The sequence below is a fragment of the Microtus oregoni genome, unplaced genomic scaffold, assembly GCF_018167655.1.
Source record: "Microtus oregoni isolate MIOR12 unplaced genomic scaffold, Mior012 000017F_ref0000208, whole genome shotgun sequence".
In the NCBI taxonomy this organism is placed as follows: domain Eukaryota; kingdom Metazoa; phylum Chordata; class Mammalia; order Rodentia; family Cricetidae; genus Microtus; species Microtus oregoni.
In genome coordinates, this window is record NW_024543076.1 from 27395420 (window position 1) to 27420887 (window position 25468).

A 25468-nucleotide genomic window follows, 5' to 3' on the forward strand; every position below is an offset into this window, starting at 1 on the left:
TCAGGGGAGGATGACTCACTGTGTTCCTTGTGCCCTGCAGGTGGTGATCGAGTCGGACCTGTACCCGCCAAGACCCCTGGAGCTGCTGCCTCAACGCTGTGAGCGCAGGGATACAGGCGACCGCAGGTTTGGCCGACTGCAGACCGCCAGGCCACCAGGGACGCATCCCACCAAAACCCCGGTCAGGCCTGGTATGTGAGTTCCTCGGGTACCCCAGGCGCTAGGACCCCTGAGGGTGTGACTTTCCCAGCAGGGGCTCATATGTGACCTATCTTGTGGTTGGTCATCCCTGGGCAGGCTGATTGAGCATTCATCTTTCAAAACAAACAAACAAACAAAAAACACCTGCTATTGGGTCTCACCTACAGAGGTAGGACAACCGATACCTTCACCTATATGAAAGGCCCTAGATTCATCCCCAGGATCAGCACCACAACCATAGCAACCAAACTGTACCATTTTTTCCACATTTGAATGACTTAATAATGTAAAAAGAATTTAGGGGTAAACCTGTTTGAAATCTGGAAACAGTAATGCTACCTTGGATATTTTTCTGAAATGGCTTCTACCCTAAGTGGTAACATAGAATTCAACTACTAGCCCACTGAAGTTTCTAATAGTACTTTCTAAGTGATAGTTTAGACTTTTTTCTGTTCTCCCATCAGTGGAAAACTCATGTTTTAATTCCAAAAATACATAGTTGAGGTTACACTTGTAACCTCAGCATTTGAGAGCTGAGGCAGGCAGACTGTCATGAGTTTAAGGTCAGCCTAGGCTTGAGGAGATCCTACCTCAAAAACCAGGAGCTAGGGTGATAGCTCAGTTGTTAAAGTTTTGTGACACAAACATTAGGGCTAGAGTCTAACATACAAAGTGGGTGTGCAGTGTGTGTGTGTGTGTGTGTGTTTGTGTGTGTGTGTGTGTGCGCGCGCGCGCGTAATCCCGTGCAGGGTGTGCAAGTGTGAGCACAACCCTGTGCAGGGTGTGCAGTGTGAGTGTAATTCTGTGATGGGGAGGCAGAGGCAGGAGAACCCCAGGAGCTCCCCGGTCGGCCTAATGGGCAAGCCTCAGATCTCAAGGAAAGACTGTCTCAAAAACAAGATAAATGACACCTAAGGTTAACTTCTGGCTTCCACATGCACCCCCTTCATTTTATGCATCCACACACACTGATATGAACACACACCTGTATACACACACACACACACACACACACACACACAAAGAAAATCCAAAATGTTGTCAAAGCTTTGGGCATTAACAGTTTTGTATTTTACAGGACCTGACATGAATCTCTATTGACTGCGTTCCTTCATCTTTTCCCATTCCAGGCCCCTTCTTTGTTGATGTTTTCTTCCAAGTTTTGTTGTTGTTTGTTTCAGTTGTTGCTTTTCTTAGGTGTCAGACTAGGTTTCTTTGTCTCACCCTGCACTCATGATCGACAGTACAAGATCACATAAACCAAGCGAGGCCCTCAGTTAAGTTCGATTGCACACATGTAAACAGAATGGAAGCATTAGAAAAGCCACAATCTGCCTTGCAAATTAGAGGAGATAGATTCTTCTCTGCGTCTATGTATAGGTGAGTGGGAGGGTGAGCGTGTGTGGAAAGAAAAAATAGGCAGAATATTCCTCTTTGCTCCAAAAATCATAAAGTCAATTTAAAAGCCATACCTCTTGAATTACTGTGTACACACTTATCAACGAGAGGCCTTTCCCTGATGTAGGGTTGAATTCAGAAGGACGCTAGTCCACCTATGGATCCCGAGGCTTCATTACTGACACACCCAGGTGGTGCTGCTTTTGTGGCTTCAGGGTCAACAGATTGAGCAGCAAGGTTTTAGAGAGAAGCTACTACAGAGATATCCAAAGTGGGGCCACAGGAGCAGCACCCGAAATATGTTGGAAAGACACATTTTATTTGACTAGAAATTCCAGGGTTAAGGCATAGCAATCTGTGTTTTACACACACACACACACACACACACACACACACACACACGAGAGAGAGAGAGAGAGAGAGAGAGAGAGAGAGAGAGAGAGAGAACCAAGGTCAGGTAGATGTGACCTTTCTAACATTCCATTTGACCTCTGCAGTCACCCTTCTCCAATTCACAGAACAGCAAAACCAATGCTATAGAAATTGTTTGACCCGTGCAAGGTGACATTCCTTGGCAGCCACAGAGCCAGCAATTTCCAATCTTCTTATGTTCTGGTCAGCACCACTTCCCTTGTCTAGCTTTAAGCATCACTTTTGTAGTCTTTAAAAGACGGTATTTCATAGTGAAACCCAAGCTGAATTCAAACTCATGGTCCTCCTGCCTCAGCATCCCAAGAGCCAGGATTATGAGTGCACTGCCATGCTTACCTGCTGTTATAACTTTGTAGGTAGTTGCTGTCATCTTGGACTGCCCAAGTCAGTCTTTTATTCTGAAAGACAAGAGCAGTAAGTTATGAAACGGAGAGTCTGCCCGACACATGACAGTCAGTTCCTGCAGGGGTGTGCTAGTCAGGTTCGGATGGAAAAAAATAGATTCAGCTGGGCATTGATTCAATTCCCTCAGCACCTCCAATCTGATAGATTCAGGATGGGTAGGAGGGAGTGTTGCTGAGCCGAAGCCAACCCCGATGCTCTCCAAGGAAAGGCGAGGCAATGGTCCCTGGGTATCAATTCTTACTTCCTTCTGCCAGGATGCTGCCTGTCTCCGGGGACCTCAGTGCTAGGGGCTTGCTCTTTCTCTGAACTGTGGGATAAGGTCTTGGTGGCTGCAGATTTCTCAGGTCAGGGCAAGGTGAGGAAACTTGGAGATCGTGGGGATAGAACCAACTAAAATATTCTCACCATAAGGTCTTCAGTGCCGGAAAGGGACCGTGCCCAGGTCCTGGGCCTAGGAAACTGTTTGTAGGGCTTTTTCCCTGAGATGGCCAGCTTATCTAAACAGGCTACAAGGTGTGATCTTTTATCAGGAATGACTGTCCAGCTTTCCAGAAAGTCTCCCGTTTCTTCCCTAATTCTTCTGTGTCACCCTTCCCACTTTATACACTAACCCGACAGTGTCACCCCAGAGAGCTCTTGCCTTGACACTTTTGTAACCTACCTCAAGCTTCCCGGCTCAGACCCCCAGCATCTCACAGATGGAGACAAAGCCAGTGAAAGGCCTCCGCCCCCAAGCCCTCCCTACAAAGTTTCTCCAAGTCAGAATGAGTTCCATGGCCACCTCCTGTGACACTCCTGTCCTTACCATTCCGTGAGGTAGAACAACCCTGAGCTGTGAGGGGTAATTCCCTGACGGGCCCCTTCCATTCTGTTTCCTTGAACCTTCACTATTGTTCTTCCCCTCTCTGGGTGTAAAGCTCCACCTCCTCCTGAGTTGGGAGATGCTATCCCTTGACCAAGCTTCCCCAGGTCTACAAGAGGCTAACACTTCCTGAAACCATCTTTAAACCATCTTTACCTACTGCTTTGGTGCCTTTCGATTACTGCAATAGAACACCACGACCAAGGCAGCTTACACAAGGAAGGGTTCATTTTAGGTGTACGATTCCAGAAGGCTAGTGACTGTACTGACAAGGATGGCGTGGCCGCAGACCGCAAACATGGTGCCTGGAACAGCAGCTAAGAGCTCACATCTCAAGCTAAAAACAGGAAGCAGAGTGAACTTGACACTGCACAAGTCTTTAAACTCTCAGAGCCGGACCCCAGTGATAGGCCTCATCCAGCAAGGCCACACCTTCTCAGCCTACACAACTAGGTACACCAACTGGAGACCAAGGATTCAAACGCCTGAGAACATAGGAGACATCTCACCCACCACATCTGCCTTCAGATGAGTGGTTATGCATCACTAAAGCCTTGCTTCCCCCAACTGAAATATGCCGACCATGAGCGTCCTCCCTCTTAAGGTGACAGGAAAAATTAAATGAGATGCAGCTGTCTCCAGGTCAGGCACAGTTGGCTCCAGGACCCACTCAAGATGCCAAACACCACCATGCTTATGTAGAATGGAGTAGTAATTGCATGTAACCTATACACATCTGTCTTTCTCTCCACTTTGAATCATCTACAGATGGTTATTTAAATACCTCATATGATACAAATATTCTGAAACCACTAGCTATGCTGTATTGTTTAGGGTAGGAAAACCAGGAGAATAAGTATGTGCTTGTTCAGTTCAAGGTTGGTTATCTTGTTTTGTTTTTAAACACAGGCTCTCATGATCCAAGTTGTGCCTCAGATTCACTTGTCTTTGAACTCCTGCTTCCCATGGCTCGGATTACATGTATGCGTTAGCATGCTTTGCTACACAATGCAACTTCATCACGTTGTTGGCTCGGTGCTGGGGATGGAAGCCACGGTCTTTCCTGTGCGGGGCAAGCCCTCTGCCACTGGACTACATTCTCAGCTCTGCAAATGCAATATTTTAAAATATTTCTTAGCAATGTATGTGGGACCTGCAGGTAGTAATGTAAACTTTCACGCAGTTTACACTCAGCACAAGGCCTGGCATCCTTTGAAAGTGAGCTGCTGCTCCTGCTAATTCAAGGGCACCGCTCGCTGTGGTCTGGTCTTGGTAGGGTTAAAAGGGCATTCTCCTAGTCCAACTGAGTTTAGTAGTGTGTGCTTTTGTGTAAAGTCATAGGAAAAAAAGAATCATGAACTAGGTGACTCCCGGAGCAGGTTCCTCGCTGTAACCACTACCAACTGGCAGGCAGTGTCTACAGGAAACAAAGCAGAATCTACAACAGTACGGAAAACAATTTACTTGGCTACAACCCAGTCAATCAACCAGTCAGTTGGTTCCCATTTAACTAGTGTCCAGCCCAACTAGTCAGCAAGCCGTAGATAACCATTTAAACTCAGTTGCTATGGTTAAACATTGTTTGCTTGATCTTTGGTCATTCAGTCTAAGGCTGCCTACAAAATTCACAGACCTTCAGTATCACATGGGTTCCTGACTCCCAGACTCAGGCCATCAGGTCTGCATTGCAGGTGCTTTTACCAACTGAGCCATCTCTGAGATCCTAAGATTTATTTTATATAGGCAGGTGTATGATGGAATTAGAAAAGAGGGCATGAGAGGGAAAGGAGAGATCTGGGACGGGGGAGGATAAGAAAATACTTGTGAGGTGGAAGCAGATAAGACTGGGCTCAGGGAAGGGAGGAGACCAGCGGGAAGAGAGAGAGGACTGGGGAGGGAAGTGGGGGAGCACCAGTAAGAACCAAGTATGCATGAAAACACCATAATAATGGTCTCATTCCTTGAACTAATTTCTTGTGAGCTGAGAGCTCAGGAAAGGAGGAAGTGCTGAGACCACACTCTGTGAGCACCTAATGCATGCAGACGCAGTGCTAAATGTTCTTGTTCCATTGACTTACTTTTTCCCAAGCAGTTTGAGGGTCACAGCAAAACGGAGCTGAAAGTACACAGATTCCCTAGCTCTGCCTTCTGCCTGCACGCGTGCAGCCTCCTCCACTCCAAGCATCCCCACTGCAATGGCATGCTTATCACGGTCGTTGAACTACATTGACCTTAGTTCCATTTCCTGGAAGAGTGGCAGGGGTAGGGGTGACCCCACTCAGCAGTTAGCATTGCCTGGCCAGCCCTGCAGTGCTTTGTCACTTGGTACGAAGACCCTGAGAAAGTCCCTGTATGACTGACGGCTAGCGAGATAATTGATTCAGAAACAGAGGGAGGCAGAACTCAAGAGTACAACTGAGTAATACCTCTTCTGTTCAATTTCACAGCGGGCATCCCTGAGCCCAAAGCTTCGAATCTGTGTGGGAACCGAGCATATGGAAAATCATTGGTAAGTAAGTCAGTCAGACTCGCTGTATCTGCCGTGCCTGAGATGTCTTGAAATGTTTTTCCGGTGCCAGAACGGGAGCTGGTGTCCTTTGCTCTGGGCTGAGAATCGTTAGGTAAGCAGCCCTGTGGTTCTTTGCTCTCAGAACCAGCCACTGACGCCACTCTGTGGACTTAGGACACGCCACTAGCCGCTTCTCTTTCTCAACAGGAACTCAGTTCACATGCAAACAGAAGCTGCAACTTGCTAGCATCTCATGCTTGCAGGGAGAACTCTGAGGTCTGGCCAGGCAGCAATGCCTGACTAATTCCCAGGCACAGCTCTGGGCTAAAGTCATCTAAAGTTCTCCCACACTCAGAGGGGCCCAGCACCATGGGAGCACAGAACACCAGCGACTCCATCAGCCTGGCTGATACCATAGACTAGGACACTGAAACATGGTTCTCTTTTAGAGACCGGGGAGTCCAAGATCCAGGACACACAGACTGGCTGTCTGGGGAGGGCTTTCTTGCCATACAGTTGCATGGGTTCATGCTAAGTGTTTTCTGTGCATACAACAGAGGCATTGCTGAACTCTCTGTCTTCTTCCGAGGGCACTAATCGTATCATAGATGTTCCACATCATCATCTGCCTGGAGGCTCCACGCTGTACACCATCACACTCGGGGGTAGGGAGGACCTTAACAGATGAGTTTGAGTCATGCACAGACTTTCAGTCCACAACAACCAGTCATTTGAGGGCAAGGTGCATCTCAGAGCACCCTTACGGACAGGCTCGCTGGGATGAGGACTGAGGTGTAGAGCAGTAGCTTGTGTGGAGGGAGCAACTGAACCATGATCCAGGCTTAGCACCTTCAAGTGTAGGATCTAGAGTGCGAGTTGCCTACATAGATAGGTCTCGACTGGGCCCAAATGGGTCAACTTTTGTCTTCCTCCCTCCCTCTGTCAGGGCCTGTGGGCTGTCTCAGCAAGCACGGGACTCTGAGCAAGGATACTCGCCTACCCTTTGCCCACCCTGGAGCTGAACAGTTTGACCTTCCATTTGTTTGTTTGTTTGTTTTCAAGACAGCATTTCTCTGCAGCTTTGGAGCCTGTCCTGGAACTAGCTCTTGTAGACCAGGCTGGTCTTGAACTCTTTGAGATCCGCCTGCCTCTGCCTCCCAAGTGCTGGGATTAAAGGCGTGTACCACCACTGCCTGGCTAGTTTGTCCTTTCTTAAAGCGGGCTTAGGGGCATGGCCCCAGATCTATCTTCTCATCTCCTTTGTAGTCTCCAAGGGTTGAGTGTGGGGTTTTCTCTCAGTTAACAGAGTCAGGGCTGAGTGGAGGGGAGATCATCTCAGACATCCTAGGCCCTTACAGTAGCTACTATCAACTCCAAGAGAAGCCAGAGCTAACTGGGCCAGCCCCTCATCCTTCTGGAACAAACTGGAAAGAGATGGATATTTATGCTCTGGGCAGGAGATCCAATCTGAGAGTTTCAGTAAGGTCACTGTATTGGAAGAACAAAGGGTGGAGAGGAGAGAAACTGTGGTCAAGGAAGAGTCCTCTTTCCAACCTCGTGCTCAGCAAACAGGGTGGCTAGGCAGCTGGCAGAGGGAAGGAAGACAGGCTTGACCGTGCCTAAAAACGGTCAAGGTTAAGGAGAAAAGAATGTTTAGCAGCCTGGAATTCCCGCTCCCGGGCCTCCAGGTTGACTTAGACGCTGCCCTTGGCAGATGTGCAGCTGTAGCAAGGGACCAAAGACAGCTGGGATAGTGGCAGGTGCTGCTGAAGATGAGGAGGCAGAGCAGCATATCCCTGGGCCTGAGAGGAGTGCAGCTCTGCCCCATCCCTCCTCGGATGCTCAAGCACAATGCAGGAGAGCGAACTAGAGCCTGCCCATCTAAGCCCGATTCAGGGCTGACACGGATGAGAGGTGACTAAAGATATAGGGGAAGGGGTGGGAAGGAGGCTCACGTCAGCTTTAGCTGAACATCCGCATGATGCAGGACAGGGAGGAATAGCTAGGGGGCGCCACAAGCTGGTACAGTAACTCTGCCCTCAGCCTGCCCTGCCACAGCAGAGAGGTGGTAAATGGTGGTGTCCTTGACCTGGAATTTTTCCAGAGGTTTCAGTAAATGTGGTGACTTGACACTTTGTTGAGACCTGGGACAGAGAACAAAGCAAAGTGTGTGTCCCTTGATGGGGCAACCCCTGGACTTAGCCCCATGACATCAGCTGATTGTCAGTTCAGGGCAGGGCCTTTGGCAGGGCTGGCAAGGGCTCAGTCTCAGAGTCTCCCCGACTGGTCATGCAGTCGGTCTCTCCGGGGACCAGGGTAGTAACTAGAGAACCACAGGAAAAAGACAAAGTGAGAAAGTACAATCAGTCACATAGTTTTTACAGTGCTGGGGGGGGGGGGGGGGACACTGGGGTAGAGAAAGATGAACATGGCCAGCAGCCTCAGGAGGACCTGGTGGAAGTGTACTCGGAAGGTTGATAGAAACGAGGCCCTGATGCAGAGATACACGGAGACAGAGCTGTGGGTCAACAGGGGACACGGCAGGGAGCCTGCTACAAGGGGCCCTGGATTCTGCTGACTCATAGTTTGGAAAGGCCAAGCAGCAAGTCAGCCTTGCAAGGCCTCAAGGAGCAGGATGCGAGTTGGCCTTAGTCTCTCATGCTGAGGGGTTGAGATGGGGACTCCTGAGGGTTCTAGAGCCCAAGCCGGACATGGAGAGTGTAGCTGGCCCCGGGCACAAACGGGACCTGAGTAGACAGTCCTTTGAAAGGTCCGCGAAAGAAATGGGAAGGCTGGTGCTGGTGTGGGCAGCGTGGTCGAAGAAAGACCCTGCAGGACTGATGATCAGACAGCAGCAGAGGAGGTGGGAGGGTGGGGGACAGTTCCCTTGGAAGACTGAATGGCTCTCTCTCTCACATGTCTCTAGGCCAGTGGTTCGTAGAGTCCCAGAACCAACAGTTTCACAGACCTTGTTCAACGCAGCAACTCAGGCAGCGTCCTGCTAAACCAGATACTGTGTGGTTCCAGCACTATCTTTAGAAGCTCTCCAGCATGTCTGATGCTGACTGACCGAGGGCTGTTGCCCAGGTTGGAGATGGTACCTAAAGGCAGCCCTCTTACAAAGGGCTCCAATAAGGGCCAGAGTGGGAATGTGGCACCATCCTCAACCCTTTCCCCACTTCCTTAAAACACAGATTTCTCCGGTGGCCCGGATCTCAGTGAAGGCTCCAGCTGTGGTAGAGGTGACCGCCAAGGGCTCCGAAAAAGGAGCTGTTCTGGGAAGAGGGTAAGTATTGTGCCTTCCAGCTACACTGCCTGCACGGCTCTCCGCCCATCCCGGTCACGGGGGAGGGAGACAGGTGGCCAACATTTCTCACACCTAATACACCCAAGAAACCCCTGCCTGCTGTAATTACCTTGGAATGCGGCCTGCAATCATGAGTCCCGCTACAGACGCATCAACTGCTCGCCTAGGATTAGGTTACAGTACTTTTCGCGGCTTCCGCTTCATTAGCGCTACTTGCGGGGCTTTGTTTAATTAGATGAATATAACCAGGTGCCATATCCAGAACCTCCATAGATGGTGTCAGAAATGCCTCGTGCGTTCTCTTAGGGACTCTCACCCACAGGTACAGAAATGGCTCGCATGGTTTTCAGGGGGAGAACGCAGCTCTGCGGTCCAGCATCTGCCTAGCTTGCAGAAGGTCCTGGCTCTCATCTCCAGAGCTGCTGCAAAAACAAAACAAACAAACGCACAAAGTCCAGGTTTTAAAAGAAACCGTAGCCATGGCCCCTGTTAATGCCACCTGATAGAGTCAGCCCACAGTACCCCAAAGGCCTTCAGTGTAGTAAGACAACCAGAGTGAGCAGCTCAGCATGGACTTTTATGCCTCAGTAACAGCCTTCCACATTGCAGGTTATGGCAAGGGCTTAAGGGAATGATGAAAAATGAAGGCTTTTGACTCAGCTCTGCTTTCTAGCCTGGTACTCACACTGACTTCAAGCATTTTATTCTCATCTATTTAAAAACAGGGAGGCCAGATAGATGGCTCAGCGATGAAGGGTAGGCACTGCTCCTGTAGAAGACCCAAGTTTGATTGACAGCACCCAGGCCAGGCTGCTCATAACCCCTGGGGAGTTCAGCTCCAAGGGTATCCAATGCCTCTGGCCTCCAAGGGCATCTCCACACATGTGTACACAGAGACTCATACGAACATGCACATGTACAATTAAAACAATAGAATAAGTCCTAAAACATTGCACATTGGACTTCCAGTACTCACTCATAAGTGGATAGAAGAGATAAAGCGAAGCAAACAATAACTAGACTACAGTCCACAGCTCCAGAGATCAGAGAGTGCAGATGGTGAGGGGGAGGGTGGAAGGGGAGAAGGGAGGAAGGAAGGGGAGTAGGAAAAATATATAGCTCAATAAAAACAAAAATAAAAAGCCATAGTTGTACATGGTGCTGCATGCCTGTAATCCTGGTACTTGAGAGATAGGGACAAAGGGCCTAGAGTTTGAGGCCAGCTTGAGGTGCTTAGTGGGACCTTGTCTATAACCAAAAATCCATATACACAAGCAAGAGAAAAGTGGATATCATAGAGATTAGGTGAAATCAAATGTAGGGCCGGATGTGATGATGCACGCCTGTAATCCCAGCATCAGAAGGCAGTGGCAAAGAGTTCAAAACCATGCCTGGAAATGTTTCAAAATACACACACATAAAGGAAAGAAAGAAGAGAGAGAGAGAGACAGAGAGAGAGAGAGAGAGAGAGAGAGAGAGAGAGAAACCCTACATGGTGGTGCACACCTTTGATTTCAGCTCTAGGGAGACAGAAGAAGGAGGACCAGAACTTCAAGGTCATCTTGACAGCCATTATGAGTTTAAGTTCAACCTGGAATACATGACATGTTGTCTAAAAAGAAACAGAGTGGAAAGCAGGCATAGATCATGTATTGAGAGTGTTTAGTTAGGGTTTCTATTGCTATGATCAAACACCATGATCAAAAGCAATTTGGAGAGGAAAGGGTTTGTTTGGCTTATGCTTCCACATTGCAGTCCAAAGCTGAAGGAAGTCAGGACAGAGCCTCAAGCAAGGCTGAAGCCTGGAGGCAGGAGCTGATGCAGAGGCCATGGAGGAATGTTGCTTGCTGACTTGCACATTATAGCTTGCTCAACCTACTTTCTTACAGAACCCGGGACCACGAGCCCAGTGATGGCACCACCCACAATGGGCTGGGTCCTCCCCCATTAATCACTAAATGAGAAAAATACACCACAGCCAGATCTTATGGAGTCATATTCTCAATCAAGGTTCCCTTCTTTCTGATGATTCTGCTAATGTCTAATTTTAAACTTCTAAGTGACTGGGAAGCAGTACTTTGATGAGATGCTCAGCACACACACGAAGGGGCACAGGCTAAAACAACATATTAAAGGTTAGCAAGGTAACTAAGAGGCTAAGACCACTAGCCACTCTTCTAGAGGTCCTGAGTTCAATTCCCAGCAACCACATGGTGGCTCACAACCATCTGTAATGAGATCTGGTGCCCTATTCAGACATGCAGGCATAACACTCTATACATAATAAATCTTAAAGAAACAACATAATCCACTTTCTTTTGTTCATTACAAAATACTGCAGACTGGTACATTATAAAGAATAGAGAGTTATTTGGGTGTGATCCAGTACCAATGGACTATACTCAAAGATGGGCTCTCTGTGGACAGAGCCCAGAGATCATACAGGACATTTGCACAACCGAAGATGGGGAAAACATTGGAGAGTTATACTCAAACTGGCTTTTATGGCAGACCCACTCTTGAGATAACCTATTAACCCAAGAGTCAGTTAACCCATTCATAAGGCAAAACTGTAATCAAAAAACCCTAACCTTATCTTACCTTTTTTAACTTGGGTGCTAAGACTAGAACCCAGGCTTGCACATGTGTGGCAAATACTCCACCACTGACTGTAGCTGCTGCCCTTGTTTGATTTTAGGCAGGGTCTTAGTGTATGGTCCGGACTAGCTTAGAACTTGAGATCTCCTGCTTCTGCCTCCCACGTGCTGAGGACACAAGGGTGATCTCTGGTCCTATCTCTTAATATCTTAAAATGGAGATAAGGTTTCAAGACAAGCTGTAGAAAAGCAACCACAATCAAACCATAACAAATATTAAATAAAGGAAATAAAGCCATGGGAGTTAGAGTGAGACCCCCACCGGATGGAGCACTTCTGCAAGTCAAAATTCCCCTGGAAAGAATTGGTAAAAAAAAGAAAAAAAACAAGTTCTGTGTCATTTGATTCACTGAAATTTAGCTGGGTTTGTATGTTTAACCCATTTGGCTTGGATTTCATATTTTAGCAAACTTTTCTGAGGGACAGTAGCTGTTGTCGACTGCTCGGGTAGATCAGGAAGACTACACCATGCCTTGACAGAAGTCAACTTTCCAGTCCACAGTGCTGCACCTGCTTCTCTAAACCTCGCCACCCCATCCCTCAGCTCACCTGCCCATCTCTATGCTGGAGACCAAATCCAGACCTCATCCAAGCTGGGCAAGGACTCTCCTGAGTCTGCTCTGCTCACCTGGGCTACCACCACTCCTCAGTTACTCTCACTGGTTAGGCAAGCAAGACTCAAAACAAGAGGACAGGACCCCAGACCCCACGATCCACTGTGATCACAGTCACCTCTTCTAGCTCCATTAGAGTGTCACCCCAGGGGGCATTCCCATGGGTGTCCTACAGTGACCCTCTAGCTATGCAGATTATGGTCACAGAATGGAGAGGGAGAGAACTCTGGCTGACACTCTTCTCAAAGTTACAGATTAACTCTGACTCAGTGCACTGTTCACCATGCCCACTCCATCCCCACCCCACTCTGGTTTTTGTTTAGATCCAGACACCTCAAGAAGATAACAGAAGAGTACCCAACCCTTCCCCAGGGAGCCGAAGCCTCCCTGCCACTAACAGGCAGTGCTTCCTGCGGTGTCCCTGGCATCCTACGGAAAATGTGGACCAGGCAGAAGAGGAAGTCTGAGTATGTGGGGGCCACCAACAGCGCCTTTGAAGCCGACTAAAGGTGACTTACATTGGCCAAGGGTCACAGAAGGAAAGAAGACTTGAGGATTGGGACTGAGCCACCCTCCCCTCTGCTGGTTGCTAGTCCAAAAACATCACCCTCCTCACGCTCTGGTATGGGACACGAAAAGTAACGAAAGTAACGTCCTGGGAAGGCAGGAAAGCCGTTCCCCTAAAACTGCTAAAGTCATTGGTCTAAAGTCTTGTTGCGATGTTATAAAGGCTGTACGCCTATCTTTAGAGGAACCATACCAAAAGCAAACCTTCTTGGCCCCTTTGAAAGCCCTTCAAGGAAAACAGAAGGCAGTTGCTCTGTCTCCTTTGCAAGTTATTTCTGGTGTAAATGTAAAAGCTTGGTTCTAAGCTACTCCTAACACAACAGTTCTTACTTTCCCCATCTTGTGCTTCTTTTGCCTTGGTGAGATACAAAGCACTTTGTCTTTGCTTTGTTCTAATAGCTACTTAACAGCATCATCTCTGCTTTGCTAACCATGGGCATGGCGGCATGCGTTATCTCATGTGTGGTTTTTCTATAGAAAAGCACTTAGAACTTCCATGTTAATTTTAGGGTCTTGTATTTTGTGAAGCGGCGCAATTGACGAACTTTGTGCAATGCTGTCAACCCCGGGAGTGTTTTCTCATTTGTTGTCTTTACCTTCGTGAAACCGCTGTTAAGAAAACACGGTTGTTCCCAGCTTACAGATGGGGAGACTGGGGTCTCTGGGTGTCATGTGACTAGACAGCAGGGTGTGGGACTGTCACCAGGTCTTAGCTTCTCTCTAATAACTGATTTAAGGTAGTTTTTAAATGGAGAGAAGACTCTGATAAAGGTGGAACTAAAACGTGATTTGAATGACATCATTATGCATCAGTATGATGAGCATGGTAGCAGAGGAGGGGATCCCAGCTTCCCAAGAGGGTCAGGCAGGAGGATCAAATGTTTGAAACACACCTGGACAGCTTAGCAAGACTCTGTCTCAAAAACAACACACACACACACACACACACACACACACACACACACACAGAGAGAGAGAGAGAGAGAGAGAGAGAGAGAGAGAGAGAGAGAGAGATTATGCATTAGATGAAACCAAAAGAAATTGCCATTTCTTAGGTTGAAAACAACTGAAAATCTATTTCCTGGGGCTCAAACTAACATTCACTATCATTTACAATGGTCATATAAGAAACAATGGTAACCATAGCTATCCCTTGTTAAATGCCTACCCACCATGTGCCAAACCTGTCACATGAAGTACTCTATTCTTTCTAACTGTTAGGTGAACTTACCCACTGTAGAAGAAGTTATCAGTTCAAAAAGGTTAAACGATTAGTTCAAAGTCACTTAACTTTAATGCCCTTGTTTGTTATACCTGCTCCTTCACACACACACAAAAAGGTTAAATGATTAGTTCAAAGTCACTTAACTTTAATGCCCTTGTTTGTTATACCTGCTCCTTCACACACACACACACAAAAAGGGATCAGGAACAACTGAGCTCAGCAAAGAATCTCCATCTCAAGGGACAGGCAGAGGCTGCCTGGAGGCAGTGTGGAGACGGAATCTGAGATATTCGAGTGCAGAAAATGACGAGAGGTGTTTGTGGAGTGATCAGGAACACAGACCTTCCGTATTTCCTATCTTTGGCTTGAATTCTGCCCCAGAAGTTTTATTTCCTAATTAAGAGGTCTAAATTAATCCAATTTTCTTAAAGAAGGCAGAAACACTGTGGTGAAACTGACCCTACGATTGTGTTGAGAATCACCGTGTCTTTGAGTTGGAAGAGTTAGGTCTCATACTTCCTCCTTCCTGGTTTTCTGTGGCCTCTGCTCTCCTGTTTCTGACCCTCTAGGTGAACTGGACAAAGGCAGGGGTAAGTCAAAACCCATACTTCCAGGCTCTCACCCTGCTGTCTCCTGCTCTTCACCTCTGCCTCTCATCAGCTGACCCTCAGATCCAAACACAGTCTGGCAATTTGGACAGAAGCAAATTGCTTCGTCACTAGGGGGCCAGTGTTATACACCATGGTAAGTTGGAATCCAGAACAAAGTTAGGGAACAAGCAGGTCTTAGAGTCTCCAACAATTAGATTTATTTAACTTAAAATTAATACCTTAACTGTGTGTGTGGCACCTGCAGGTTTATATATAGACTAGGACTCATTTATTTATCTTTAATTTAAATGTTTCATGGTGAAGTGTTTACCTTGTGTAGAACATTTCAAATCAAATGGCCAATTCAAATCAGAATAAAGTATGCCTTGTTTGTGACATCAATAAACCATGTGAAGAATGTGTCTGAGGCTCCCTCATTCAGTGAGAGATTTGCACGATGGGAAAGAACTATGCATTTGGGCTTCACTGTTCCTTGAAATAAGAGGGAAATGTGAACCCAGCATGTTCTTTCCTTCCTGAGACAATGTCTGATATTACAGGCCCTGCCCACCAGTCGGCAGCAGGGCCTCTGCTGCAGGGACTGGCTGAATGACCTGTGCTCCCTGGGTTTACCTTCCTCCATTGCTCTGACCTTTCAGGACCCACCACAACGTCCAGGGCACCAGTGACCATCCCTGGCCTGTTGCCTTTCCCCTGGCCTAGAACGATGCATGCTTCCTCCTCAGTGCCCAGCTCATGCTGCTGGCCAGAGACTGCCTCATGACTCACAGCCTAGCCACTCACAGAAGGGAGCCAAGGCTGGCTACAGACTGCCGTCTGGCAATAACCAAGACTAGAGTCTGCCTGAACTGGAGGCAGGATTTCCAGGACATGTAGGGTAATAAAATTGCCTCTCTTAGGACAGTGGCCAGTCATATATTTCAGTTCTTACTCTGGAGATACCCGGCCCCAGCCAGCACCAGGGTTGCCTGGAGCCTGCAGACAACATTGGGCAGAAAAAGCAAGCTAGCCAAGCCCAGTCTTAAAAAGGAGTCATGTGACCGGTCATCTCCGACACAAAGTTGGCAGACTCAGAGGTATAAGTGAGGAAGAGCACAGGCAAAGAGGAGCCTCTGGGAGGTTAGGATTTGCACCCCACTGCTAATCGCTCACCAGAATGCCATCTTCCACCAAGAGTCCAGGAAATCCCCGACAAGCGTATCCCTGTCTCTCTTAAAGGACAAGATGAAGACTGCTCTGAAGACCAGCCTACACAGCTGGTCATTTGATGTGTCACGTGGGACCCGGGACAAGATTCATATCTACCAATACCCTTTGCTAGGAAGGAGCAGGACAGGAGAGAAACACAGCGGAGGGAACTTGACCCTGGCATAGTCATGGACAGGGTGGCTAAGTCTATACCAGCCACACCCCTGGCCCTTTTTGGCGTCTGTAGAAGATCCGAGCTGAGAGGCTCTTACAACTCTGTGTCCAAGCCCCTCCCCAAATCCCTCAGACTTCTCAAGCCCAATGCAAATGCCCTTTCTGGGATACCACATGCCATACCTCACCCATCTGGTTTTCTTCAGTGTTAGGATTTGATCCAGGGTCCTCGAGCACTACACAAGTACTCTATTGCTGGGCCACAGCCCCCACCCTCCCCTACCTCATGTTTAAGGTTTATTTTGAATTAAGCTCTCGCTAAGTTGTATAGACTGACCTCAAACTTGCCGTCCTCATCCACTGGGCTCCCAAATAGCTGGGATTATAGGCAGGGGCCATTGTGCTGAGCTCTGGGACAAGCCCCTAGAACACGTTTGCCATAAGACAAGTTTCCCTATCCCCAGGATGCTGAGGCTTGGCGTCAACCTACAGAAGCCTACATTTCCCAGTGGAGCTGATGGTCTGAATCCTGCCTGACCCCAGGTAGACAGGTGTCCCTGGGGTGCTGAGTGAATGTTGACCCATATTTGGGAGGCTACCAACAGAGTGTTCTATTCAACCATGTTAGTTCCAGGGAGAGGCCCACTTCAATGTCATTCTGTCTTACTCACGTTACACTCCACTGAGCTAAGCAGTCTCCCCAGCTGGAGAGTGGAGGGGCGTGGCAGAGGGTTGGGGGGAAATATCAGTCGGCAGCAGCTCTCACAAAACAGGGCACAGCTATTGGTAATATACCAGATTCTACAGATAATGCTCCAAGAGCGAGTATGTTCCCCAGAAGCCAGCCTTTAGAGAAAGGCAAGAGGCACATAAACCATGCAAATTGTGTCGTGGTACCACCCAGAACTAGTTCAGGCCAAGTCTAGTAGGTGAGGGCCAGCTTGTTCTCATTGTCTCGGGCTGTCCCCTGTGCTCACCAGCTTTCCATAAACACACACACACCCTTGCTTTCCCCGCACACCACACTTTGACCTCTGGTAGGACCTAAGAAGACCCCAGTGCCCCTGGCCACCCAGGACTCTCTCTCATCTCCTCCGCCCAATGCCTCCGGCCTTGAGTACCTCACGCTCCACCCTTTCAGCTGGCAGAAAGCCCGACCATGACAACATGGGTCACTGGGCAACCTCATGAAGACTTCTGAGTTCACTCTTTTTATTGGTTGGAAAGAACATGTCCTACCTTCCCCCGTGCCCCAGGAACGATTAAACAAAATCACTGTGCCAGTGTGCAACTGATGTGCAATAGTATGGCTGCTCGGGCAAGAGCCCTGGAGTACTTCCACACTGGCTGGAGATGCCCAGGGCTGCCCTGGGCCTTCATCCCACGTTCTCTGCCCTTCCTTAGGGTTCTCACCAGCTTTTCCAGGACAGCAGTCATGGGCAAAGCCCGCCACGCTGGAGTGGTTGAAGGCTTAGAACCCATTTAGTATTACCATCAGTGTTCATCCTCAACAGTCATTTTCGCAGGCTTTGCCAGTTCTTAAACGCTGGACTGTCCTCCTGGAGACAAGGCCTTAGAATGTGCCCTACAGGCTGAAGGATAGACCACACAAGGGTGAAGTGGAGCAAGGCATGATGGGCTTGCCCTTCACGTTGTTACAGGTCATACAGACTTCGAGGAGGTGATGGGAGGGGTGGAGATGAGAAGTCTCTTGGGGACTAGAAAGTAATGTTTTAAATCCTTTGCGTTCACAGCGTAGCACTCTTCAGAAGCAATGTCCTCTGTAAAGAATACGGGAAACTGTTGGCAGGGTCCCGCCATTCCGTCCAACAGCTGTGGACCCCTGACAGGGCAGAAACCGCAGACAGTTGCCAGACTCGGGGCAGGAAGTCTGGGGCTGAGACCCCACCTCACTTTAGTTGGACTGGACAGAGTTTCCTTGCTGCTTGAGTTACTCTGGGCCGCTGTTTGGCCTCATCTACGCGTGTGAATTAAACTACCTACTCAATATACCTCAGAGGCCATGAAAACTCGCCAGAGCCCAGGCCTGAACAGGCTTTGGAAATTGTGAACTGCACTGGCATATGGTGTTGTGATGAGCCACCCCATTCAGAAGGAGCAGAGCTGGCTGGGGGAAGTGATTCCGGCAGCAAGGCGTGGGGACTGCGCGCTCGCTCCGTAGGGACTGAAATAGAATCCCTTCCTGTGCCCAGAGCCAGGGTTCTCAGAAGATGGGGGGCAGGGGAGGGGCTCGGGGCTGGCTAACCCTGCAGCCCCAGGTAGCCACACACTGTGCCAGGTCAGTACAGGCCAGTGACCCCTGGCTCACAAGCAAGACGTGGGTGGTGACTACGCTTTTGAATTTCAAAGATTCTACTCGCTGCCAACTGCTGCCCTTGGCCTCTTGCCTGCATTCCCTAACCAGCAAAATTAGCCTCAGCTGAAACTTACAGAGTAAGTTGACTAAGGACACCACAGGCCCTGCCTGTGAGTTCCAACCCAGGGGATGGAGGCCAAGGCATGCTCAGTCAGCCCCACTAGGCTTCAGAGACCAGGACCCTCAGGACGCTAGGACTACTGAAGGACCGGGTCTGGTGAAAGCTTGTCTGGTTGGGTACAAACCAGGTTGGGGTTTGGCGCTTCACAGAACCACACTCCTGCTATTTACCCAGGCAAAGAAAGAAAGACAATAGCTCAGGAAACAGTGACATCACACAGGAGCCCCCCAAATCCATGAAAACTGCTCCCAAGAATCCTTGCTTGCAGAATAGCAGGTACAGTGTGGAGGCCGGGACAGGGGAGCTCTCTCATCCAGAGACCTCCCCTTTGGCCTCAGGAGCGAAAGGGTGCCTTTCACCACCAATGACCTGTCCTCTTGCCACCACGGAGACACCACAAGGAAGTCATCATCTTGACTCTCTCAGGCCTGGCCAGGTTTTGCGGTGCAGTGACTGCTCCGCGGCTGCTGGGACCCGGATGCTGTTGTGAAACTACACTTCCCCATCTGCACCACGCTCTTCCCTAGGATGTGGCTAGAGCTGGGACTCAGGGGGAGTAGGGAGGTGGGAAGAGGAAGGATGCTCCCGTCCTGGCCACTTCTTGTCTGTTCTCCCAGCCCAAGGAGTGTAAAAAGCTATTCCTGCTCCCTGAGGATGTACCATGATACACACACTCCAAGGCTACAGGTCAGGATGGACCCAGATCCTACGGTTGAAGCCACACATCTTTCTGTGGCCTCAATTTGGGTTCAGCCGACTGTTGTGAATGAAGTCAAATACAGCTCAATTAACAGGAACTGTATATAGCTGATACATTCCAGGCTCTGAGCTAAGGGTTTTAAGTACCGCAACGCATGTGATCTTCCAACCAAGACAGTGGGATTGGCTTTCCTTGTCCCTGTAAAAGATTAGACGGTCAGAAACTCCATGTTTCTGACCGGAACCACGGCTTCTTTTTAGAAAGAAAATGTTGTCTGTGGCTCCAGGAGGAGGAGCTCCAGGAAGGAGGCCAAGTAGGGCCCTCGGCCAGCCCATTACTCAGCAGGTAAGCTAGTTGCGAAAGACAGTGGCTCAGTTGTCAACCCAATGTCCAGGGCAACGGTACAAACAGTGTGCATAACACAGGTCAATGCCCTGGCCTCCCCGACACAAAAAATCCCCTGTGGCGTGTGTGGTGAGAGGGGGCAGGGTACAGGGAAAGTAGGTAGGCCTCTTGATGTGAGAACATTCCTCTACCTAGGGACGTTTCTAACCGCCTTTCTCGGCCTGAGTGGACAGTCAACAAAACCACCGGCCTAGTTCCCACCTGCGTGATGCTTGGAGCGTGGGGGAGGGGAGAGGGTGACCTGCACCACGAACCCTGAATTTGTGATCAAGATTTCAGAAACATGTCCCCTCCACAATTTAATGGTGCGCTTTTCAGTGCAGGTCCTGCCTTCTCTAGAAGAGGACGAAAGGCAAAGTAAGTCACCTTAAAAAATTAGAATTCAGCAGTACAAGGAGATTGAATTAAAAAATAAATAAAAGAAATAGAAAAGGAAGGACATGACTGCACCTGGGTATGGTGAAGCAGAAGGTTTATTCTAGATAAGAAGACAGAGCATAGACAGAGCTGGGGACATCTGGGGAAGTCCAGAGTGGTCATGACCCTGCGCCATGTGAGGAGAGGGGAAGGGGAAAAGAGAGAAGAGAGAACCAGGTGCAGGGGCCAGGAGGCCCGAAGGTATAAAGAGGGCAGGTAACCAAAATGGTTAAATTACACAGGGAAAGACAGCCCAGCCCCTGGGCTGGAGAGGTTTAGGGTAGGGAGTAGGGTATGTAATATAACAGGGGCAGGACCCTGTAATAGGTAGGGATTTAGGGATGGAGGGAGAACCGGGAATCCAAGTCCACTTTGATAGGTTAAATAGGCACCTCAGCTGGTAACCCCAGGTTTGAAACCTAACATTCCAGCCTTTTTGTAAATAATAAATAAATGACAAGGGGAGATGTAATCATCCACAACTACTTCCTGCTGACACTGGGGCATCATTGTTGAGGGTACCCAAGGAAGCTGGCATGCTGGCCAAGTTTGGGAAGAGCAGGCTTTTTCACTGGCTGCCCAGGCTCTACCTGGCCTTCTGGGGCTGGGGATGCACAGGCAGCAGCTGGAGCATTTGTGAGGCTGGACCACCTGGGGCTGGCTTTGAAGCTGGCTTTGAAGCTGTCCCCAGGCAGATTTTGAGGGAACATCTGCAGCTGACTAGTTGCTGGAGCAATCTGTAGTTGATTTGAAATCGGCTGGGACAGATAGACTAGAGAAAGTAAGTAAAGAGTTTGGAAATTTTCTTAGGTGTACATTTGAAACTTACAGGCTCACGGTCCTGGCAGCTGGGGGAGGGGACTCCCAAGACCAGGGAAAGGTGGAGAGGTCTCCTCTCAGAAACAGGCAGTAGGTAGGAAAACTTAGACTGTTGGTGGCAGGACTCATCTGAAGTCTATTTGGCCCTGAGAAGTAGGCCCAAGTCAATTCCTTGATGCTTATAAGATTTTTTTTTAATCAACATAATTCTTTTATTGATTCTTTGGTGTAGGAGGTCCTTCTGTTTATGTGTTGCTTTCATTGGTTAAACAATAAAGAAACTGCTTGGCCTGATAGGGCAGAACTTAGGTAAGTGGGGAAGACAGAACTGAATCCTGGGAGGAAGAAAGCAGAGTCAGAGAGAGCTGCCATGAAGACGCCAGGTCAGACATGCTGAATCTTTCCCAGTAAGCCATGACCTAGTGGTGAAATACAGATGAATAGAAATGGGTTAAATTAAGATGTGAGAGTTAGCCCATAGCAGGCTAGAGCTAATGGCCAAGCAATGTTTTAATTAATACAGTTTCTGTGTGATTATTTCGGGTGCAAGCTAGCCAGGCGGCAGGAACAAGGGGCCCGCTCCTGTAACAATTCTTTGGGAACTTCACATCTTGTACCCTAATATCACTCAATTCCCAATCCTCCCATGTCTGCCCTCCACCCTTGTAGCCTCCCCCAAATAAAATAATTAAATAAATTATTATACACACACACACACACACACACACTTCTCTCCTCTGCCTCTCCTATCTCTCTATCACACACTCATTTGTTGTAGTGGCCTTGAGAACTGAAGTGTGTCACACAACAGACCTTTTACCCAAACAACTTTACTTCCAAATGTTCATTGCAATGAGTTGTTTGTCTGGTTCAAGGCCTCTGGCATCTGGTATACCTTCAATACAATACCCTCACCAAAACTTCCCTAGGATCCCATCCTGCTGTTACCCAGAGTCATGGACATCCTGCAGCTCTGGTTTCACAGGCCCAGGCCCTTCACGAGCTCCAGCAAGTCATAGATGAGGTAGTAGTTGGGGTGCATCATCTCAAAGCAGTGGATGTGGGCCTTGGTGGTAGCTGAGCTGGTCAGGCCAGGCCTCACTGTGACTGCCCCCTGCAGGCGAGCACGTGCCACCTCCGCACATAGTGAGAGTTAGAGCCAGTTCTGCAGCATAGAAGGGGAGGGGGCGGTTCTCCCAGTGCCACCAAGGGTTGGGGCCAGCTCTCCCACACCCATCATTGGGGCCAGCTCTCCTAAAGAGGGGGAGGCAGCTCTCCTGCCGAGATCACAGAGATATCAATGTAGACTTCAGCTGTAGAAGGGCCAAAGACCCAGACAGGGCCCTCAGTGGCAGCATGGACCAGGACATCATCATGGCCTAGGGTAGCAGTGCAGGCTACTAAGATCAATATGTCCTTGGTGGCAGCATGGCCCTCAGACACCAATGTGGCCTCAGGTGAGGGCCCAAACCACAGGCACTCATATGGTCTTCTTTGGTATCATGGCCCACAGACATCAACACAGAGCCCAGCTGCAATAGGGTCACAGACCCAGATGACAGGGCCCTTCGGGGCAGCTTGGGATTGGGCATTGAATGGCTCCAGGTAGCAGTGTCAGCCATCCATATCAGCCTGTTCCCACCATCGAGTCTTCAGTTCTGCTTCTCTCCACTGTCCACCACACACCTGTTCATCATGGTAGCTCCAACCCACTGTGGGGCACCAGGACTGTGGGATACTAGACAGCCCTGTGGCTGTCTTCTGCTCACCCAGGCAATGGGGAAGAATTTTTTAAGTTTATAAAAGACAGCCAATTTTTCAGATATGTTAGCATTGCCATGGTTTGCTATGTTTACTAACATCCACATTGTACAAAGAGTGGTAGACTCAAGCCTTTGAGTCATAGTGAAAGCTTGGGGACCTGTGGTAGTTTGAATATAATTGGCTTACAGGGAGTGGCACTCTAGGAGGTGTGGCCTTGTTGAAGGAAGTGAGTCACTGTGGGGACAGGCTTTGAGGTCACCTATGCTCAAGCTATGCCCAGTGTGAACACAGACTCCTTCTGCTGCCTATGGATCAAGATGTAGAACTCTTTCTCCAGCACTATGTTTGCCTGCATGCCACCATGTCAACCGTGGTGACAATGGACTAAACTGTTGGAGGGAGAGGCCTTGTTTATCCCGGCTGCCCAGAACCAAAATAATCACACAGAGACCATATCAATTAAATCACTGCTTGGCCCATTAGCTCTAGCTTCTTATTGGTTAACTCTTACGTGTTAATTTAACCCATTTCTGCTAATCTGTGGTATCAGCACGTGGCTGTGGCTAACAAAGTAAAGTTCCAACGTCTAACTCTGGCAGGGGGTACATGGCTTCTCCCTGACTCCACACTTCTTTCTCCCAGCATTCAGCTTAGTTTTCTCTGCCTAGCTCTGTTCCCCTATAGCTCTGCTATAGGACCAAAGCAGTTCCTTTATTTATCAATGGTAATAACAGCATACAGAGGGAAATCCCACATCACTAAACCTCTGAAACTATAAGCTACCCCAATTAAATGTTTTCTTAATTAGAGTTGTCATGGTCATGGTGTCTCTTTTTTTTATTTTTAGATATTTATTTATTATATATACAGTATTCTGCCTGCATATATCCCTATAGGCCAGAAGAGGGCATCTTATCTCATTATAGATGGTTGTGAGACACCATGTGGTTGCTGGGAATTGAACTCAGGTCCTCTGAAAAAGTAGACAGTTCTTAACCTCTGAGCCATCTCCACAGCCCCGGCCATGGTGTCTCTTTACAGCAATAAAAACCCTAACAAAGACAGGACCCAAAAATTACTTGGGGTTAAAAGCACAAACACCCTTTCCTCCATACAGAAGACTGGGTATATAGAGATTGAACAGATGTTTTTAGCACAATGAGAAGCAATTTTTAAGTCTGTATTTGGAAGATAACCAAAGGAAACTTCAAATCTTGCATTTGTGACTATGCTAACTTTAGTAGTACTTTACCAGAGCTAGATTGATAGCTTATCTATTCCACTGATCAATTTAAAACTGAACTTTTGATGTCTTACTATAACAATAGCATAGAAAGGGAAAGAAATCAGAAACATTTTTATATACCTTAAATCACTTTCTTAGCCCTTTATAACATGTGTTTGTATACCTTAGAACATTTTTTGTCCCTCAGAACTTACACAAACTTTAGTTTTTTTAAATTCACTTATTTACCATGAGACACAGGTGGTTGATTACTGACAGCCGCCATTGTAAAGCAAGTTCCTTTAAATAGAGGAGAAATGAAGAGTTACTTTGAAGCCTGTTTTGTGAGTTTCTTATTTTTAGAGTCAAGTTTCAAGGTCTGTCTGGGTTGGAGGCCTCACAGCTCTTCAGTGAGGCTTGACTTTTACACATGAAAAGAGCTGACAGAGCAGCTGAGGGCCTGAAGAAGGAGCCGAGTGTTTGCTGCCAGGAAAGCTACAGTCAGTCAGTGCCCTTGGAGATCTGAGAAGGATAAATGACAGCTGGAAGGGTAATCAAATGGTCTGTGTATCAATTAAAATGACAGAGACCCATTACCTAGGTGGATTACCCTGGGCTCCTGCAGTTAACTGGAGGCAGAAATCGTCGATCTATGGTTGTCATACAGGTCAGCATTTAATCTTCAGCTGCCATACAGAGGAACATGGATTTTGACTGCCAGACTCGTCTGAGGTTTTTTCCTGTAGAGGAACTTGTGAAAACTGACCTTACACTGACGAGGCAAAGTAAAGCAATCAACCCAAAAATGTCCAGTTTGAGCAGAGCCCGGGACATACAGAAAACTAAATAAGGCGTATCACTATCTAAATGAAGAGTTTATAAGTTAAGAGCTTATATAAGGTTAGAATTTTACAGCTTTGGCCGTGTTAAGTTTGAACTTTGAGTTGAAGATTTAATTAAAGATCCTTTAGCATTAAAATAAGGCATAAATGCAGTAAACTTTCCTTTTATAGCACACCATTATGGAATATTACAGTTTCTTGTATGATTTAGTTTATCCAAATAGCCAAAGTCTAACAAAGTGGGCAAAGACAAAGGAGCTAGACAAATATTACTGGGAACCTGAGTAGACCTTATGGATTTATAAATCTTGCTTACCAGATATACCTTATTTATCAAACACATGTTGTTACTTGCTTTTCTGGAAGCTTGGTGTCGAACAGTAATAAAGATATAAGTAGTTAGGTGTGTATCTCTAGGTCAGGTTTTATTAATCTGAGAAGATCCTTGTAACCCTGCATTTTTATCGTCATACAGAAATCCATACCAATCCAAACTGTTTTGGAGAACCGGAAATTTCCTCAGTCTAAAAAGAAGATGCTTAGATGAACAGAGGGCTCGGCAGGACTGAAAAGTTTTATAATTTTGTCTTTATATCCTGTGGTCATCTTAAGATGGTGAAGTCACATGACAAGTGCCCTTTAACCTTA

At 48.0% G+C, this 25468-nt stretch overlaps 1 protein-coding gene across 1 annotated transcript in view; it reads left to right on the forward strand.

Annotated features, from left to right (window-relative positions):
* Vxn (vexin) overlaps window positions 1-15189 on the forward strand; it is a 29293-nt gene extending 14104 nt beyond the window's left edge. The window contains exons 3-6 of the mRNA XM_041667588.1: window positions 41-191; window positions 5746-5807; window positions 9002-9093; window positions 12709-15189. Coding sequence (XP_041523522.1) covers window positions 41-191; window positions 5746-5807; window positions 9002-9093; window positions 12709-12892 — 489 coding nt within the window. The 3' untranslated portion in view covers window positions 12893-15189. The remainder of the gene's footprint in view (window positions 1-40; window positions 192-5745; window positions 5808-9001; window positions 9094-12708) is intronic.
* The last annotated feature ends 10279 nt before the right edge of the window (window positions 15190-25468 follow it).